The 17,719-nt window shown below is 43.5% G+C and overlaps 1 protein-coding gene across 4 annotated transcripts in view; it reads right to left on the reverse strand.

The window, feature by feature from the left end:
• Positions 1–17,719, reverse strand: part of glra1 (glycine receptor, alpha 1) — a 143,793-nt gene that overhangs the window by 93,503 nt on the left and 32,571 nt on the right. For 2 of the 4 annotated variants that reach the window (XM_030740163.1, XM_030740165.1), the window contains exon 4: positions 13,168–13,206. The exons of the other annotated variants lie outside the window; for them this stretch is intronic. In XM_030740163.1, coding sequence (XP_030596023.1) covers positions 13,168–13,206 — 39 coding nt within the window. The remainder of the gene's footprint in view (positions 1–13,167; positions 13,207–17,719) is intronic. 4 annotated transcript variants of the gene reach the window in all.

Below are 17,719 nucleotides of genomic sequence, written 5' to 3' on the forward strand. Positions count from 1 at the left end.
AAAGCATGGACATGGTCTGCAACAATGCTTAGGGAAGTGGTACGTGACATCCACATCCACGTAACATCCACATGGATCCCATTGCTCTGCGGTCCAGTTCTGATGCTCACGTGCCCATTGTTTGCACTGGTGGTGGTAGACAGGAGTCATCATGGGTGCCCTGACTGGTCTGCAACCATGCAGCCCCATACGCAACAAACTGCAATGCACTGTGCACTGACACCTTTCTATCAGAGCCAGCATGAACTTTTTTTTGCCAGTTTGAGCTACAGTAGCTCGTCTCTTGGATCAGACCACACGGGTCGGCCTTTGCTTCCCACGTGCATCAGTGAGCCTTGGCTGCCCTTGACCCTGACACTCTTTCACCACTGTTCCTTCCTTGGACCACATTTGATAGATTCTGACCTCTGCTGACCAGGAACATCACAGCCATCACAATGTGGCCCCTGTCAGAATCACTCAAATCCTTATTCTTGCCCAATTTTCATGCTAACGCATCAGCTTTGAGGACAAAATGTTCACTTGCTGCCAAATATATCCCACCCAGTAATGGTGAGGAGATAACCAGTGTTATTCACTTCACCTGTCAGTGGTCACAATGTTACACCTCATAACATGTCATAATGTGTATATAATGGCATCACTTTAAGAGAGATTACTGTTGTTTCACATACAGGGCTTCCATGGGTGTAGTGGTCAACACATTTGCTTGGCGAGCAAAAAATGCTTGATTCCAGCTGGAGACACAAATTTCTAAAGTAAAAACTCTCCCAAATGAATCATGCAGAGCTACCTGCTGTGGCACCGCCTTGTGGCAAGGAAACAGCTGAACGTAGTGTAATCACCGTGTTACCACGAACAGATCGTGTGGGATTGCCAGCTTGACCCCATTTCGATGCAGACCGACTCTTTTACCACCATCATGACACACGAACGTTGCTTTGAAAACAAGAGCCGATTGTGAGCTCCCCATCTTCGAAGCAATTATTTCAAACAACAACAAGATCACTTCTGCCCACAGTCACTGCAACTCGTTTCATGTTAACAGGTGAAACAGCAAAGCCAGGCACAACCAAACACACTGCACAGAAGAACAGCAGTGCATATTTCATTTTTTTATTGTCTGTAAACTACCCACAGTCCTTCTCCTTTGCAGAAAAAAATGTCCAGGAGTTCTTCAGGAGAAACTGTCACAGACATGAAGCTGTCATAGTCTTAATGATGGGTTCCTCAACAGCAAGGTGACAGCTGTAATATGAGGTTCAGGTACAGCCTGTATTTCTTCTTCAGTGTTGAAAATCACTGACACATCACAGCCTGTATGAAGCCAGTGTGACCATAAGTCTCTCTGTTCAATTATTCACCTAGCTTCAGCATCACACCACATTTCTCCACACTACGAATGCCATCGTAACACCCCGATTTAATCTGTAAAACAATCGTGAAATGAAAAGCAGATACTTAAAATAAAGAACTGAGGTTGGGATGAAGGAACAATGAGGAAGAAGGCTGTCTGCAGACAAATCTTCCAGTGCTTTCGTTCTCCCGCACTTCTTTCCTTATGTGTGTTTCAAACTGCTATTGTGCTCTCTAACGACGCACCGCCCGTCCTGTTTCTGTTTCGTTCACTCACGTCTGAGAGCTGAAATTCTCGTTCCACTGCAGCATCCTTTATTTTAAATGTATTTATCGAACTGCTGTTGCCAACAGATCGGTCTCCAGGGACTCATCCTAACCCTTGTCCTCCAAACCTCTAATCATCAGCCCGGTGTTTACAGGGACCAATTAACAGGTCAATCCATCAGCTTTGCTTGCTGACATCTTCATTTTACAGCACCTCCCTACTGCGGCATACCTGGACCACCAAGTGGAACTAATGAAGCAGCATAAATCAAGCACACACCATGCTTTTACAAGAAGGAAGAGTATAGGTGGTATATTGGGCTACGCTCCATTATAGGGCCTTAGGAGGGTTGTAAAACACAGGTATCTGGAGGATTGCCTCGGCCTGCTCTCCTATGCTTTATTTAACTCTCTCTTCTCCTGATGCCCAATTTGCACTCCTCTAAGTGACACCTCAGCACACAGCAGTCCGGCTGAATTTATTTCCAGCAACAAATGGCATCGACCTAAACAAAGCAAAGGCAGTAGGGGGAGAAGAATAGTCACAGGCTACAAATGAAATGAATAATACTCTGAATTACGCAGTATCGCTGCCTTCGCAATTGAGCTGCCTTCAGCATAAAAAAAAAAAAAAATCCCACAACGGCTGTGAGACATGAAATATTTATAAGGTGTCGTCAGTAGGCTATATGGTCCGGGGAAAGCTGTTTCACTCTTTTATTGAACTAATATATATTCCCTACACATGCCCATGGAAGCTGAAGAACTGATTCTACAGGCAGGACTGAGGGAGTGGGAAAAAGCAAGAAAACAAAGGGAGCAAGAAGGTTGTTTTTCTTTTCCAATTGCTGTTTTTCCTCCATTACGTCCAAACACGACAGCTGAGGAAGCGATCATTTTGTTCTTTTCCACCGTGCATAAACATTTGAGCTGAAATGCCAGCCAGAGGGAAAAAAAAAGTTTCCCAGGAAACTTGAAAGCATCATAAATCCCCTGACTCGATAGTGAAACAGAGAAATAATGAACATTTTATCAAACCCTGAGAGCTTTATATTCCTGAAAGTTACTCAGCCTAACCTCTAAAAAAGTTAGCTAAAAGTCATAAAACTGGTTTTGCACTTCTGAGGAGACGATCTTCAGACGGTGTTTGCCCTCAAACGCAGCGTCTGTGCTGCAGCTATATTTTGGCCACCAGTTAATGGAACTGATGCACCTCCATGCTGTGGACAGTTGTGTAATTGTAATTGTGTAATTACTGTTGGTAATAGACGGGTCATGATTTCTGGAAAGAAACATTGCTGCTGAGCCAATTTCTTTTTTCTTTTTTTTGGCAAGGTGAGTGACATTTAGTTCGATTATATTTGAGAGAAGGCAGACATCTCACATTATCTCCAAAAGTGGGCAACCCACACCAAAACGATGTGCAGGGAAAACAGCACTACAGACCAGAGGAAGAATATACAGATGGATGTGGATGTTTGGTTGGCTTTCAATTAAAACATATTTTTCACTGCCACTTGAAACTTTTCAGTCCATGGCCAAACACTGCATGACATGTGATGGTTGTGTAAGTCAGTCCTCGCCCTCTGTGACAGCCTCCACTTTTCTAGTTGCAGACGTTCCAGCAGATTTTGGAACAAGGCTGCAGGGAGTCGCTCCCTTTCAGCCACAAGACCATTAGAGGAGACCGACACTAATGCTGGCTGCAGTCAGGATTCCTAAAATACTTGCGGACCCCCATAAGTCAGAACCTGCATTTCCAAACCTAGCACACTAATGATCTGGGATTTTAAATATTTCTAACTAGGCATTATTTTCTGTCAAACCAACAGACTTTCAAGGATTGTCCCGACTTTCTGCACAAGCAAACCGACAGGAAAAAACAGAGGAAGGGTGGCTTTCAGCTCCCACTGCTGCTGCTGCCGTTTTATCCATTTTTCCCTCCATTACATCCAGACATGACAACGAGGAGGAGATAAACATGAAGGCTGTGAAACACCACGGGGAAAGGAAAGAAAATGCTCGAAGGCTTTCAAACATTAAAGTGCCGTCCGTCTTCGCTCTCAACAATGAAAGGCCTTTTTTTTGTCTTTATTTCTTCATTATGTCTATTTTATTTAAAGCGCTCTCCAAACCAAAAGGACCTGTCTGCACCGCTCTTGTTTATTTCCACCTTTATTCTCATGCAGATGCTGTTTGCTCGCATGTGCTGCATCGCTCCTCATTTACACAGACAGCTCTCATTATTGTCCTACATACAAAGTGCATCCGTAGCTCTCCCATGGAACACATTTTCCTTTGGGTGAGGGAGTAAATCGTGTGGTGATCAGCAACAGGGGGAAAAACACTTCCTGTCACATTTTAATTGGGGTGGAGAGATGAGGAATGGTGGCTCCTCCCGCCATCATATTCAGTCATCCATCATCGCCTCTTCCATGGCGTGAACTTTAGGGAAAAGTTCATTTTCCTCCCCAGTGAGGGAGGAGAAATGCCATTATGGTGTGTTTTATTCTTCTTCCACCTCCATTTTCTCCTTCTCCCTTTCAGTCTTTTCATAATTCTATTTCTTCTTTTTTCTCGATACTCTCTTGTCACTTTGCCTCTTCCTCTTATTCGTATTTCCTCTTTCAGCCACAGGGCGTTCAAGTTTCATTATGAGATGAGATGTATTCAAAGTGGGAGGCAGGCAAGGAGCAGAGGATGGAGAGATGGATGGATGGATGCATAGCAGCCTGGTCAGGAAACACCTGAGGCTCTGTGTGTGTGTGTGTGTGTGTGTGTGTGTGTGTGTGTGTGTGTGTGTGTGTGTGTGTGTGTGTGTGTGTGTGTGTGTGTGTGGACGTGAGTGAGAGAAAGAAAGAATGAATGTGTGTTTGTTAATGCGTATTTACTAAAAATTGGCATTCGTGCCTGTGAGCATTTCCACTTTCTCTGTGTGACAATGTGTGTGTGTGTGTGTGTGTGTGTGTGTGTGTGTGTGTGTGTCTGTGTGTGTGTGTGTCCTGTATGTTTACAGTGAGAATGTGTGTGACAGTGTGTGTTTGCTTGCCAGGAGCATGTGCTTGCATGTGAGCATTCCCCTCTCCCATATTCCAACTATCTGAACACACACACACACACACACACACACACACACACACACACACACACACACACACACACACACACACACACACACACACACACACACACACACACACACACACACACACAGTTTCCTGTAGGCACCACAGCACAAACAAACAAAGCTCAGTTAAAGGGTCGTTTCAGTTTAAGCCCAAAAATAAAAGGAGCTTTTTGAGGTCACGTCAGGTTCTTATATTAACGTGTGCTTCTGTTTATGAAACCATTATTGGTTTTTACACATTTGGCAGCCACATTTAGCCTCTTTTGGCATCAAAAAGCTGCTGCTGGTAATGACTGAAGTAGCGCAGCATCAGTTTTGTGACTGAAAGGTGAATCTGGTATTTTTGCACATGTATTTGTGGGAGTTTCTCTTTCTGGGTGCAAAGTTTTGTGAAGAAAGTACTGAAACAAATCCTGCAAACTTGACTCACTGTGGTTTAAGCTTATTTTGTGCCTAATGTGGTGCTGTAGCTGGAGCAGAAGTGTCCATGTGTTTGGAATAACAGATGGAGAGGTTATGGGACCGGTGGATGGCTCAAAGCTCTGAGCGCAGTGCTCTGTCCTGTTACTCACTGAGTGTTTGTCATCTATTTGTGCTCCTCATTAAAACTGATATTCTTGGTGTAACAGAGCAGAACTTAACGTGGTGCATCGGAGGAAGGAGGAGTATCCCGACACCAGAAACATACAGGGATGCGTCTCGTTTTACAGGCGGCCATTTTACCTCCTACAGGCCATCAGTCACATTTCTACACACTGTGTGGACACAGTGAAAAAATACGTGTGTGTCTTTCCTCAGCAGTGTGCACACCGAGTGGCTTTCAAAGAGTGTCCGTTTCTCTATCAGAGCTATTACACCCCACACCTAAATATGTGTGAAAATCAGCTGCTAATGGGACTGTTAGTGTGTCACATGACTGCACAGAATCTTCTTCAGGATCTCACCATGAATGTCTCGTGCTCCTCTGCACATCGTGCATCTCAGCTGTTCCACAGATTTCAGGTTACACAGTGGAAACATTTTATTAATGCAGCTCTCCTCTGGATACATCACGCCCTCCACCTGAGGCCCAGTTTCCTACTTCTAAGAATTGACCCTTATATCAGAAACACTGACTCTCCTTCATTGGCCCCTGTTTACCCTAACCCCTATGCTCACATTGCATTACTTTGGTTAGTACACTTCTCCTCAGGTCAGCTCATCTTTGAATCGCTACTTTGAGCTGCTCTTTGCAGAATGCTGGTTATTACTGAATGAACTGTTTACATCTCTGTATGTAAATTACTGCATTGTTAGTATTTTGTATGCACAACTTCTTTGTCCCATCTATGCATTTTTGAAAATTTGCCCCAGTTAGTAAATCTGGTGTCACGTTTTGATTTCGTGGCGAGCTTCTTGCTGGATGAGGTCATATAAAAGAATGACCTCATGCTGCGGTTAGAGGGGAGCTGGTGGCATAAATCTCAGGACCTTCAGCGCCATCGGGGCTGCTGCGTGTCGACTTTTCACTCATGCCTTTTAGTCTCTCTTTGGCTGGATTTACAAACCACAATAAGTTAGCCTCATGTTGGAAGGCGACCACATGATGACGACACTATGAAAGCGCCCATCAATGAGGCTTTTAAGTTTGTGATCTGAATAACTACCCTAAAAGGGTAAATGGGTCTGACCAAGGACACCAAAGTGTTTTTGTCAGCTAGGAGCACTTTGGAGCATTTTAGAGGTGTGTTACATGAACACATATTTTGGTGATGATGTTTGGTAATAGCACTCAGCTTCTCCACCACTGTTGCTTAGCAGGTGTAGTTGTAGAACGTGACGGCTGGTTGGTCTGATGTTTGTCCAACTGCTTCCTCCACTGTGACTGGATGGTTGAGTACAAAGTGACAACGATTCACCTGAAATTTTGGCAGCCTGGGAAAAAACTGCTCAGTGTAGACACCCGTTTTTAGCATTGCGGTGCTCCTACTGTAAACACTTCAATAACCCATCCACCCACCCCAGCCTCCTCACTAAAGGGACTTTTGGACGCTTTAGAAATTTAATCTGATTTCCTCCTTAGCACCTGTCATTATTTCAGTGGCCATTAGAGGGCGATGTCACTGGGTATTTGTCAATTTAATAAAGTGATTGCACAAGGGAAATAAGGAGCTGCAATCAGATAATGAATGTAGCATATGAAGCAGTTTGGGATGCCATCACTCAGGGTCATACATGACCTGACCTTAATGCTACGTGAAGGAGAATTTAATGAAACATTAATGAACATCACTGGGTTAAAATGAGTCCATTTTCATAGGTATAGTGTCTGAAATACATTTCTACATCATAAGTGGCTCTTCCTGAGCAATAAAGTTGCATTTTGAAATGCCAGTTGTCAATGATGTAGGAGGTTGGCCTTTCAGAAGATGAGAAACAGCTGCTGAGTTTTTTACATTTGCAGGTGGAACAGTGGATGCTTCATCTTCTGCTAATGTTCAGAGGCTGGTCCTGATTTCAGTCACAGTCCTGCAGTCTTTTCTCTGAAAATGTACCATGAATCACCGAATCAGTGACGAATCAGTGACGTCCCACAGTCAACACAGGAGGGAGGACGGATGAGCTGAAAAGTAGTTTGCAGGGAACTAAGAACTCTGTACACAGAAATATGAAGAAACTTTATCAATCACTGCAGATGGTGTTTTTTAAATTAGCCTGAGATTATGAAACACCCAGAAATCATTAGAAAATATATTATGTGCCATATTGTATCTCAGGAAAACAAAATGATATTATCCTTCATCCCTTTATGTTGTACTGGTGAAAGCTGAATTCACCCTTTCATTGGATTCCTCTGCAACACCTCCTGCTGCCTCAATCTAACGTCCAAATCAACGAGGCGGCTGCTGGAAACCCTCCAAATGAAGTTTCTTCAAACACCCAACTTCACTCTGATTTCAGGCAGGACTGACATCAAACGTGCTGCTACTTTCTTTACCAATAAATATATAATCTTCTCTAATTATAAGCAGATAGTGAATGGAGTCTGCATCGAATTAGTTGCTGGACCTTTCGGGCCTTTCTTTGCCAGGTTTTGACTGACAGGTGGACATGACAGGCTGGCAGCTGCCGGCCGGCAGGGAGACAGAAATCAATAGCAGGTCTGCGGTGGCGACGCTGTGACGGAGACGAGGCGACTCGGGCTTTATATCGATGGATTAGTGAGAGGCAGTGATGCTGCAAAGTGAGAACTTTGTGTGTGTGAAAGAGATTAAACAGGGAGAGAAAAATACAAATGTGAGCTGTTTGTATTTGCACTGCATGTGTTTCTGTTTCTGTGTGTGATCTTTGTTTTCCTGACTGTGCGCTCGTGCACATGGACTGTCTGCAGAGGGTGTGTGTGTGTGTGTGTGTGTGTGTGTGTGTGAGAGAGAGAGAGAGAGAGAGAGAGGAAGAGATGGTCATCTCATCTCCATAAGTTGGTGTATGATTTAATGGTGTGTCGTTAGCTTGATGCTTTTAATCATCTTGAGGGGGAATATAGACACACACACACACACACACACACACACACACACACACACACACACAGTTTTACTAACCTGTTTTCTTTCTGCACAGAATTAAGAGATTCTAGTTTTAACATTAAAATAAAATATTAATTATTAAAATTTTGACTCAGTTTCACTTTTTTAATCTAAGCTTCAATAAATACAATTTGTACTCTTCCAGTATTTATTATTTTATCACAATATAAAGCAATTTTTTGAGGATTTGGTTTCAATATTTTGGTAGGAAACTGAAATATTTAAAATCCTCCTGTTTGTTTTTCCTTTGTTTTATATGGGAAACATATATAAAGTGCAGGGGAAATATTTTATGTGTCCTTAAATATCTGTAATGAGAGCCCACATAAGTATTAAAAGTGTATTGAAACATACTTTTTTCTCATCCTTTCCAGAATTTCTCATGTTTTAATATTTAATCAACAAAGAACATTTGAGGCTTTCCTCAGGAAACAGCTGCATTCTCAATTGGTAAATAGTGCTTTTATTGTGAAATACTTTGAGACTTTTATTCTGGCAGTATGAATAAGTTCCTTTAAATTCATGCAAAATCTAAAATTACTTTTGCCCAAATGATCCAAGTGCACTGAACTCCGAGCCGGCAGTAAATTAGATGAAGATTAAACGAGCGGCCCGAACACAGGAGGAGATGTTTGACGCTCTTCTCTGGAAATATTAATAATCTACTTTTTAAGATGCTCGTCGCTTCAAAGGTGTTCATCCTGCGCGGCACAAAGCGCAGGAGCCCGTGTGCTTTGTTGTGAAAGTCTGTAGTGGAGGGTTGAGGTGACTCTGTGACTCTGACATTCAAGTCCACAATCTGCATCCCATTTGTCCTTGTAAAGTAAATTTTTTATACCCATGAAAATAATCTTCAGTCATTCATGTGGTCAAAGAAGGCCGTGCGGTTATAGTTTCCTTACTAAATCACTGTGCAGCAATATTACACTCTTTAAAATAGGCCGCTTGAATGGGAATTACTGTGTGTAGGGGATATTCAGCTTTACATTCGCTAAAACGACCCTGCGTGCTCCAGCCTGCAGTAATCATTTTGCAGTGTTAGCTCTCTGCAGCACTGTGCAATCACATTATAAAGGTGTTCTCCAGAAGACAGGCCACTTGGATAAGCATAAATCTACATAGCAGCAATTTTTTTGCCCTCAATAAAAAAGTTAAATAACCGCAATATGCTCCAACCTGTGTCGTCACATTAAAGTGTCACCTCTCTTTGCAATCATATTCCAAGGCCGTCCTCCATGAAACTGAACATAAATCTGTGGCGGCGGATTGAAATATCAGCCCTTTTGCACGATACCAAGGGAGGAAGGAGAGCCCAGAACCTGCTAGCAGACAAATATCCCTTGGCCTAACATTAATCTGCATAAAGCTGTGGTGTGAGGAGGTGAGTCCTGTGGAATATGCGATGAACATCCCATAACAGAAGGAGCAGAGCGGAGCCTCTAATCAGGGAGAGCGGCTGCTGTGGATGGTGGCTGTGGGAAGGCTCGGGGCCCTGACCTGCTGACTGGATTCTGCTGAACATGCAGGAACTGAAATCTGCTGCCCCCCCACCCTCCTCCTCCTCCTTTTTTTTCTCCGTCCCATCTCGTCTCCAGTCTTCCCCTCTGCCTACATCTCTTCCTCAATGAGGGCTTGTCGAGTGTGTGTTGTTACACTCCTTCATTCATCCTTTCCTCTGTTCTTTGCTTTTGGTCCCTTTGGTTCTCTTGCACACACTCTCCCTTCTTTGAATCTCATTTGTTCTCACTCGTTCCATTTCTTTGGTGTTCCTGCTTTAGTATTCTTGTCTGTTCCTTTAATCATCTTTCCCTTTCCTCCCCTTTGCTGTCCTTTAATTTAGTCTGTCCACTCTTACTATTACATTATTATACTACTTAGTACTATGTGTCTCCTTTCTTTCTTTTCCTCCATAATTTAATTTTCTCTTTTCTTTTTCCTCAGTACCAATTTCTGCCGATCCTAGCCTCTCCTTCTTTTCTTCTCCTCTTCCTTCCTCTCCTGCTTACACATTAATCATTTCCCATCATATTTCCTCTGCTGTCCCTCCCTCCATCTGCTTTTCCTTCTAAAACTGACATTTCCACCAAATTTGTCTGAAGCCAAAAGGCTGTGCAGATTAAAGTCAAAGCTGGACGCTGCTTTGGAACAAAAATAATCGTTAGCATTTGTGATGACAAAAAGAAAAAGTGCACATCAATAAACGTCATCAAAAGCTTCCAAAGTCACTGTGAAGATACTGAAGGAAAAGCACACAAAGGAAGTGAAATGCTCCCTTTTTGCTGCCTGTGCAGAGTCAGAACCATAATCAGAAATATCAATAAACTCTAATATCCAGCATCCAATCTTTGATACGTCTGGAGATGTTGTGTCTAAGCTTTCAAGGTAATTAACACCTGATGCCTGCATGTTTCATCGGTGCTGGTTACAGTGTCAAATTCCTCATCAGCAGCATATGTTGGAATAATTATTCATGCTGGAAGCACGAAGGAAACTCAGATCATGCAGTCACCCCAATGTAATCTGTGCAGGGACTTTAAAGCATTCCAGCCCAGTCACCTGATCTCCTTCTATGAGTGATGTCACTCAGACAGGTAGTAGGTCTGGTTAGCTGGTGCTTGGTTTATTGAGGTTTCTGTTATTTCGTCTGTTTTCTTAGTAAGAAACAATGCGAGCCAATCAAAGCTCTGCAGCTTCTGATCCATCAGTCAGACGGCTGCTCGGATCAATGGGTCAAAGGTTATTCTTTTATTTTCTTTTGCTGCTGTAAGAATGATTTATTATCTGAACCAGTTAGCGATTGATGAAGCGCAGCCGTGATGTTCCAGGACCAGCATTTTGGACTTAACTCGAACTTTCACAGAACTGTGGTTCGCTTTGGTTTGGGTAAAAACCACACGACTGTGTCACGACTGTGTGCACGTTTCCAGATTATGCTGACATATCGCAGCAGTTGTACGCAGCAGTGCTATAGTAATGTAAATATAATGAATGATAACTCCTGACTGAGCGTGCCACAGGGTCTGAAATCAGGGGGAACGAGCAGTTTATGACAAAAAAAAAAAATGCAGTCCTGCTCATTTATTTTAAAAACTGCTCTCAATAAGCAAACATACTGAGCAGAGCCGGTTTGTCTCAGTAAAAGAAGAAATCTATATCAGCATCATCACTTTAGCCCAAACCTACATTTCGCCTGTCACTGGCATGTCCTTCCTCTCCAGCACCTCTGAGAACTCCTGAAGCTGGAATTTTCCTCCTGCTATTTTAACAATAAAATGAGAAATTATTTCTTATCAGCTCTGCAGTTTTATTTATTTATTTAATTTTTTTTTAGTCCCACGTTAGAGTGCGAGTTGTGCGTCGCGGCAGCCTGGAGGCAGACAGGCTGCTGCCTGCTAATATGAAACGTGGCCTCCTGACGGCAGCGGCCAGCAGAACGAGCTCTGGACGTAATTGGGGTCTTTAGTCTTTAGCCAGTGTCTCTCTCAGCTGCAGTATTCACCCAGAGTAATCAGACATAAGAGGATCAGATCTGCAGCACCGCTAAGGCTGATCTCTGCCGTGATCATCTTAAGATGCTCAGTTAACTTTTTGGGGAATGGGACCGCCATTATTTCCTCAGCATTGTTGCTATAGTGATCAGGGATATTCAGCTGAAAATAATTACATTTTTTAACCTGTGCTGCACTCTGCAGACTCCGTCTGGCAGCATTGCACAATAAGATTACCCAGTGCATAACCTCTGCTGTTTGCTCCATCACCAACTGTAATTGTCTGGAAAGTCCTGCAGCAGTAATTGCAGGACGGAGCATGTGAGCGGATTGTGTACGGGGGTTTCACCGGGTTTAGTGTCTGTGAATACAGATTAGGCTTACATAGATATTACTTACAACTGACAGGAGCCACTGTGTTAAAGGGCCTGCTGTGCTACCAGAATTAGCATGTTAACCTATGAAGACAAATGAGATTCTTTAACGTGGGGCAAACTTACGCTAATGTTTTATTTTTACAATAAGCTAAATTTCTTTGTATTAATGTTTTGCACACTGAAGGTAGGCCAAGTCTCTGCACACATTACTGCACTGATTAAAAATGATTCACAGAGATGGAGACAAAGTCATTTTAATGTTTTATCAGTTCCAAAAATGCTTGCAGAGTTCAGACCAACACCCCAAAAATGTTCTGTGTGAACTTTCTGCTCGTTTAGTTTCTCAGTGACGTGGTGCCAACATCAGCCCTGAACCAACCTGTAAGTTTCACTGTTGGTCCTGATCAGTGAGAGGAGGGAAAAGCCTGAAAGCTCCGATGATTTTCAGTCATGTCTCAGGAAAATGTGAGATATATTTCAGTCACTGACCTCTTTTTATTATTTATTTTAGCTCAGTTAGCTTCTACAAATTGTTCTTGTTGTGTTGTAATAAATGCAAAAAGCTTTGATATGAAGCTCAACATTTAGCTATGCATAGACTTGGTGGTGTGATTGCACTTTTTGTTGTAATTAATTTAATTTTTTCTCAGAAAAGGTCTTCCACTGCCAGACACAACTGTCTCCAATAACAATAAGGAGCAATACATCTGTGTCAGCTTAATTAATTAAGTACAAGCTGAAAATATTGTTAATGTCTAAGAAATGCAGTTTTCTTGATTGCATAGTTATTTCTAGACATTTTCTCTGATGAAACCTGCAGCAAAACATCTCCACAGTTTAACCAGAAGGCATTTCCCTAATGTTCCTAATTCTGTCAACATCTGGAAAATGCCTCTTCGTTGCATTAGTGACTGTCAAACACAAACGATGGAGAGGGAAGAAAAAAAGTTGAACAAAGGAAAAAGAAACAGGAAAAGGGAAAGTACCTTTCTTGTGAGTAGCTTCATTTTTGGAGCCTTTGGGGTCTAATAAAAAAAAGATCAGAATTAAACACAGCATATACTAACAACACGTTACCAACTATACGTTGTTTGTCCTCATTAAGGAAAACAACCGCTTTATCTATCAAGGAGCGAACAAGACAGCAAGGCTCGATTATCTAAGGTGTCGCACTGCTGCCAACACTCAGCCAGGGTGAGTGTGTAGCAGTGGGGGAGACTTAGGAGGGGCAGGGAGGAGGGGGGGCAACATACTGTGAAGGCAATAGCAGGAAGGGGGATGCATGAGTCTGTAGAGAAACAATCTACTGCCATACTGCAGCGGGCAGGAGAGGAGAGGCGATGCGCTGAGATGAAGAGGAGGAGAGTTGCAATGCAGTTCTGTCAAGAGGAGCTGAAGTAAGACTAGCAAAATGCACTACAGGAGATGCAAGAGGCCAGAGAGAAAGAGGAGGAAGAGGAGGAGGGCGGGGAAGTGCAAAGACTACATGTCAAACCGGCTTCATTTTGAATTTTGCCTCAGTGGGAATTTTACTCTGTAAATTTGGGCAACAGGTTGATGGTGATTTGCATATTTCACAACAACTTGAATGAACCCAAATGAAATGAACCCGTCTAGAGACAAAGTTCTCAAATGGATTCTTTGTCCCCATCAATAATTTGACTCTGGCGACAGAAATGGCACTCTAACCCCAAAGGAATGGATAAATGATCGCCAAATCCGAGCTGAAATTCTACTTCTTCCTTTAAATGGGCGCTATTAATAAGAAGTCATTTGGCTGAAATGGAGCCCATCGGAATGACAAAAGGTTCTACTTCAACCCCCGAAAATGTAACTCTTCAGCCTCTCACAAATGGTCCACATTACATCAGTCACAGCTGGGAAAGAGGACTTTTAGTCTGCAGAGGGGCTGATTGATAATGGAAAAATGCCAACCTGCTAATGTCAAGGAAAGCTTGGACACCCCCCCCCCCCCCCCCCCCCCCCCCCCCCCATTCACTCCTGGAAAGATACTGTTCAACAATCGCCTGATGTGCCACTGAAGATCAGCGGCTTATTGGATTTCTCTAAAAAGAAAAGCACACTAGGTAAAGATGAAGTGTTCATCAGCACATACTCACCACCCCACAGCACAACCCCGGCCATCACCCTTTGTAACTGTGTGCAACGATTTAACACTGAGGTGTCTCGATTCTGTGAATCCCTATCAGACATAACGTCAGTGCACGGCTCAGTCTAACCTTCAAATACTAAACGCTTCTAAGCAAATACTGATCAAAGTGCACCTGACCGCAAATATTTCTCTTTTCAAATTATTTTCAACAAAGACATAGCGGCACACAGTCTTTGATTTTCATCAGTGTAACGAGCCGTTTTCTCCTCTACTGACTCAGAACTATGAACAGAGGCCAACGAAACGTCCTATCAATACGAGCAGAGGAGATTCTTTCTTTCGCAGCTCACATTTGTTGATTGATGTCCTATTTTGCCTCCGAACTGCACTGAAAAGCGGGCCCGTCCTGCTTTGCTGTACTTGACAAGTGCCAATGTGAAGGATGGCAACTACACAGAGGAGAAGTCTGGAAGCGATATTGTAATCTGTCATTGTCAGGCTGAAAAAAAAAGGGAAATGGCTTCTAAGATAGATGGAAAGTATTCGTCGTGACCATGAACTGCTGTAGACAGGTGACTTAAACTCTATAATCTGCCTCAATCCATGAAAGGCAATTTTTCCTCCCTCCTCTGTGCACGACAATCTCTCCGTGTCAGGGCTAAGCCCGGGTTTAGCCCTGCGGCCAGGCAGCCTGTCGAACATCTGAGCACCTGATCCTGGCATTAAAGCCACAGCAGCTTTGGTTTTTGGACTTTGCTTTGCTGGCAGAGGAGCTCTCATAGCGCAAGCTAATTACTAGCACTGTGCAGAATCAATTCTCCTGGCTTTGCAGAGGAGGCACAAAAATAAAACCCCAAGAAAAGGAAAAAGCTCGCCTCTGTGTTAGAAAACAAAGATGCTTTGTCAGATAAATACAGGGTTTCCCCCAAATGTGTTGTTCTCTATAGTATATACCCCAGGCTACTGTACCTCCATCAGCTGAACACTGGACACCTAAAGCCCAAAAAGAGCAGCTCGCAGCCTGATTGTGTGGCAGAAGTGAACAATTACATGCCAACCTCTCCATCAGGCCATTTAAACGGATGTGGTGGGCTTAAACCTTTTTTTTTCCTCTGGCTAGTAATTAGAGGTGTGATGGGATGGCACAGGAGGACCGAATGGCCTTTTATAAGGCAGTCTTCCCCTCCTTATAAACTTATTAGCCATGGACCAGTGGACTGAAGAGGGAGGAAGACAGAGTAATGTACCCATCAACTCCTTTTACCCATCCCAGAGTAGCTTTGTGCAGCCTTAAGCTAAAGAAGGTTTTTGCTATCTTAAGCTCCAGAGGAAACAATAATGACGGGAGCTATTTAAGGCAAACTGTTTGAAGAGGAAGGGGATTTATTCATTTTGACAACATGGCTCATTTGACAGTGCACTAATTATCAGCTTGATCATTTCCTTTTTGGCTCGTGATAATGAACAGATTTAAACTTTTGACTGCAAAAAGAAAGTCCAAGCATCCTACTTCTTTTCCTCTTCCACACCTCCCAGACTCTCTTTCAGTCCGTTTTGGGTGCCCTCATACGTTTGGCCGCCTTCATTATCCTATTCAATATTCCTCTCTTCGTTGCCCTTGCCATTCTGCCTCTTCCTGCTAGACACTCAACCGTGATCAATATTTTTGTCATAACTCAGGGGAGAGTCACCTCTGTGACAACATTAAAATTCCTCGCTCCTTGCAATATATCCCCCATCCAAATTTCCTGGCTTGGAAAGGATAGGGCCATTACCTTGAATACTAAAAGAGCCATGAGACCTTCCTCTGGGCAGGAGGCCTAGCTCACTCGAGCAGATTTCAGCCCTTGCGTCCTTGTAGAGAGCTGAGAATAGACGAGGAGGAGGAGGGTGTAGATATTATAGTTTGTATCTTAGAGCTGCTTATTCAAGACTGCTGCAAGTGTAATACATAACTGAGCAATGCTGAAGCCTACTGGGACCCGTGTTAGCATCAGAGTTCCAGCTCTAAGTGAGTAGAAATCTATTCTGTTTGCAGTGCGACGCCCTGGATTTCACTGCTGCCACCTGCACTTCTTCCTAATCTCCTGTCATGAGCAAATCCCTCCAAGTTGCTTGGCCATTTGTATTGCTATCTTCTCTCACTTCCATCATCCTTGTCTTTCTCTCCCCCACTCACTCTCCCATCCATTTTTTCCTCTGCAGCCATTCCTCCATCCCACACTCATTACCTTATGCCCATTAATCCCATTAAGTAGCCATTAAACAAGTGCTGATAACACCAAATGAACGTCAGGCACCGACAGCTAATAACTAAAGTCCCACCTCAACACGTTCAACCCTGGCAAGGAGACAAGGAGGAGGAGCGAACCAGACGATGCAAGAGTAGCAAAGAGCTGTGTAGCTTTGTGCAGTGACAGCTACTCCAGCTGTGCACAGACAGAGTGGAAAGTAAGGAGAAGTAGAAGGAAAAGGGAGGAAGCAAAAACATGTGGCTAGACTCCTCTACTGAGGCCCATTTATTCAGAACTGAGCTCAGAAGCAAAGTGACACAGTGGTGATTTTTCAGCGAGAGGTCTTTTTAAAAAAAATATATATCAGAGGGATTTAAGAGAAGAAAGGAGGAGGGAGCTTTGGCAAACAACCTGTGAGAGCAGTGTGAAATAAAAGGCTTGTGTATGAAGGGGCAAACTTAAGCTGAGGCAACAACGGTGGCTGCTCAAGAGTGCTGAAGCAGACAAGGATTTTAAAGCTGGTGACACACTCAGTGTCTTTTCACAGGGTCCTGCCTCGCAGGAGGCGGGGGTGAGAGGGCTGGGGGTTCAAGTCTGTTCAGGTCGGGCCTAAAACCAGGAGCTCGATCGGAGTCGTCGTCCTCACTGCTGCTCGGCTTGAATGATGAGGAAGGACGAGGTTACGGAGGAGAGGGAGAGAGGGGTCGGCGCTGCAGTCTGTGCCATTCATCAAGTGTGCAAGAAGACACACACTCGGACACAAGAAGAATTACACAAACACTCCTTTCCCTCATTGGTTCCCTCGCTAACCCCCTATCTCGCTCTCATACACACTCCTTTATCTGCACAGGGCCATGTGGCCATTCATTACCAGGGGAGTCGATCAGAGAGGGCTGGTGTTGCTGTTTGAGGAACTGAAAAGCCTCCCTCCTCTGTTCACCTGATCAGCCAGGTGAAAGGCCCCAAAGAAAGAAGGGAGGGCAAAATGGACACGTGGGGCAAACTCTTTATTAACGAGCTTCTCTTTCAAGAGAGAATGAAAAAGGAAGAAAGCAAGATGAACAAAATGACAAAACAACAATTAAATAGAAATTAAATAGAAATCAAAAGAATTAAGAAAGCAGCTACAAGCACTGGAAGAAAGTGCAAGCAGACAGAAATAAAGAAGAAGCGAAGAAAGATAAGAGGCCA

The sequence above is a fragment of the Archocentrus centrarchus genome, chromosome 10 (genome assembly GCF_007364275.1).
Source record: "Archocentrus centrarchus isolate MPI-CPG fArcCen1 chromosome 10, fArcCen1, whole genome shotgun sequence".
Taxonomy (NCBI): Eukaryota; Metazoa; Chordata; class Actinopteri; order Cichliformes; family Cichlidae; genus Archocentrus; species Archocentrus centrarchus.